Genomic DNA, 2,671 nt, shown 5'->3' with positions numbered 1-2,671 from the left:
TAATTAAAATATAAACTCTGGACAGAGTTTATGGCACAACATTTGAAGACTCTTCACAGATAACATCAGCAAGCAGAAAGGGAGGAATAGCACAAGGGGGACCAGAGTCAGTTACACTGAGTGCTTATGTTACAGCTGGTACTGTTTTCATCTTAATAACTAATTAAATAGATAAGGTTTTTTCTACTGCTCTGGAATTTAGTACAGCTTGATCAGAACTCTATCTACAGTCATTTATAGATAATCTCCTTGCTTTTTGTCATTTATTGTTTGCTAATTTGTTGGGTGTCCTTTTAAGATTTAGTGTTCAAGCATATTTTTGTGTGTGGTGTGGTTATAAACTCCATTTTTTTCTTCTTTATCAAACAGTAACCTGACTGGTAGTCTCCTGCATTAAAAGACGCCTTGTTTTCTCAGATAATTTAGATTCTGTTTATGTATTTCAATTCTATACAATGTGATTGTAATTTGGGATGTCATATTCCACTACATATCTATATTTGATGCCTTTTCTAAAATTTTGGAATGCTTGTATTTTAATATCAATTAATTCTTATTTATTCTGTATTTTTTCAAGTATTTGCTAACTACTTTTGTCTTTTAAAAAATAATTCTTAGCATTAAATAGCCTCGGTGTACTGCAATTTTGCTATAACAACATAAGCTCAATATGAACTTCTCAGTTATTATGAGCAGAAATCTGGACAACATACAATGTGTTAGAATCATATCAGGACCATAAAGTAAATGAACATAGAGTTCAAGTTTATTCAAAATGGACCACAAACATAACTAAAACTAAATTGAAGACATCTAAACTCATTCTATCCAGATCAGTCCAATACTAAAAACAAACCTGTAATGTATGAATTCATATATGTGAAATGGAAGTGGATATTAATATGTCCTTAAAAAACGAGAAAGGAATACAATAGAGGGTAAAAATGGGTGTTGATAATGGAAGAGAGGAACTCAAAAGGAGGTCTCCCCAGGATAGGGTGCACCAAGTAGTTGCCCATGGATAAAAGGTCAGTCCTGAAAACATACATAAAACTAATATTATATGAATTCAAATGGTTATATTTAAGAAAATGGTTGCATATACAAACATACATAGGATTATATGAATGTGCATATGTATATTACATATATTTGCAATACAATAAGTGGAAAAAGAGACCATGAAGCTGAAAAAAAGCAGGAAGGTTTGGGGGGAGAAAAGGAAGGGATAAATGTTGTAATTATATTAAAAGTTTAAAATTTTAAGCAATAGAAATATAGGGTTCAATCAAAATAATATCTACTCATTATAAAGTATGCCACAACCAACTTTTAAGATAATATGATAATAAGAGCAACTTCTATGAGATAATAGAGACAAACTGTAAAGTGATATTATGACATAAAGCTTATTCCCCAGGACTGTGCATCCCTTGTGTCAAGACCTTTCTCAAAGCTACCTTTACCTCCTTGTTTCTCAACGAATATATCAAAGGATTAAGGGAAGGAGTAACAATATTATTCAACACTTGAACCACTGAATCCAGCCAAGGACTGGAGGCAGGTCTGAGGTAAATGAGGACTACAGGGCCATAAAAGAGCAGGATGGATGTCAGGTGGGCACTGCAGGTGGAGAAGGCTCTGCGTCTGCCTTCAGAAGAACGGATTTTCAATATGGAGGTAACTATACGAGAGTATGAAGTAAGAATAAGGAGGAAGCACACCAGTGCAACAAGACCTACATTGATGAAACTCATAGCCTGCGCCATATATGTGTCACCACAGGCCAGGGGCAACACCACGGGGATGTCACAGAAAAAGTTGTCCACTTCATTGGGTCCACAGTAGGGTAACTTGAAGATTAGAAACTTGAGAACAGATGCATGCAGACAGCTCCCCATCCAGGTAGCCACTGTCATGGAGGCACACACCCATGAACTCATGATGACTGTGTATCTCAGAGGGTGACAGATGGCTGCAAAGCGGTCATAAGCCATCACAGTATACAGGAAGCATTCAGCACAGCCCAGGAAATGATAGAAGAAGAGCTGGGAGGCACAGCCCTGGTAAGAGATGGTGTGGCTGTGTCCAGTGAGGTAGAGCATCATCTTTGGGGAACTCACTGAAGGGAAAAATATATCAAGCACTGACAGGTTTCCCAAGAAGAAGTACATGGGTGTGTGAAGGTTGGAAGAGGTGAGGATGGCTAGGAGAATGAGTAGGTTTCCTGGGAGTGTGAGCAGGTAGAAGGCCAAAAAGAGAACAAAGAGAATCTTTTCCAACCCAACCGTATGTGGGATTCCCATCAGGAGAAATTCAGTTACCAAAGTCCAATTCCTCATTTTCAAGTTTACTTACTCCTGGAAGACAAAAGGATGGACCTACTTAGCTGAACTTCCCAAAGAAATTAAAGCCTTTGCAGATCACACTGGGACCCTTTGTATTTGAAAGAACTTTCAATATGAGATTTCATCTAATTTGTCTAATTAATATTTAATAACAAATTGGCCATTTTTTTATTTTTAACTCTCCCCTAAAACTTAAAGAGGTCAACTTGAATTAAGAATATATTGAATTAAGAATATAGCATCAAATTAACAGTATAGAATAGCAGTTCTCAACCTTCCTAATTCTGTGTCCCTTAACACTGTTTCTCATATGTGGTGACCCC

General features: G+C 36.6%; 1 protein-coding gene across 1 annotated transcript; it reads right to left on the bottom strand.

The window, feature by feature from the left end:
• Window positions 1–1,409: 1,409 nt before the first annotated feature.
• Window positions 1,410–2,342, bottom strand: LOC126495944 (olfactory receptor 958-like). Its single transcript, XM_050133544.1, has one exon. It carries the CDS (start codon window positions 2,340–2,342, stop codon window positions 1,410–1,412), a length of 933 nt encoding a protein of 310 aa, XP_049989501.1.
• Between the last annotated feature and the right edge of the window lie 329 nt (window positions 2,343–2,671).

The sequence above is a fragment of the Alexandromys fortis genome, unplaced genomic scaffold (genome assembly GCF_014885135.2).
Source record: "Alexandromys fortis isolate MF-2015 unplaced genomic scaffold, M_Fortis_MF-2015_v1.1 scaffold_231, whole genome shotgun sequence".
NCBI lineage: Eukaryota > Metazoa > Chordata > Mammalia > Rodentia > Cricetidae > Alexandromys > Alexandromys fortis.
The sequence above is the reverse complement of the archived record's forward strand: the minus strand, read 5'-3'. Positions and strand labels throughout refer to the sequence as shown.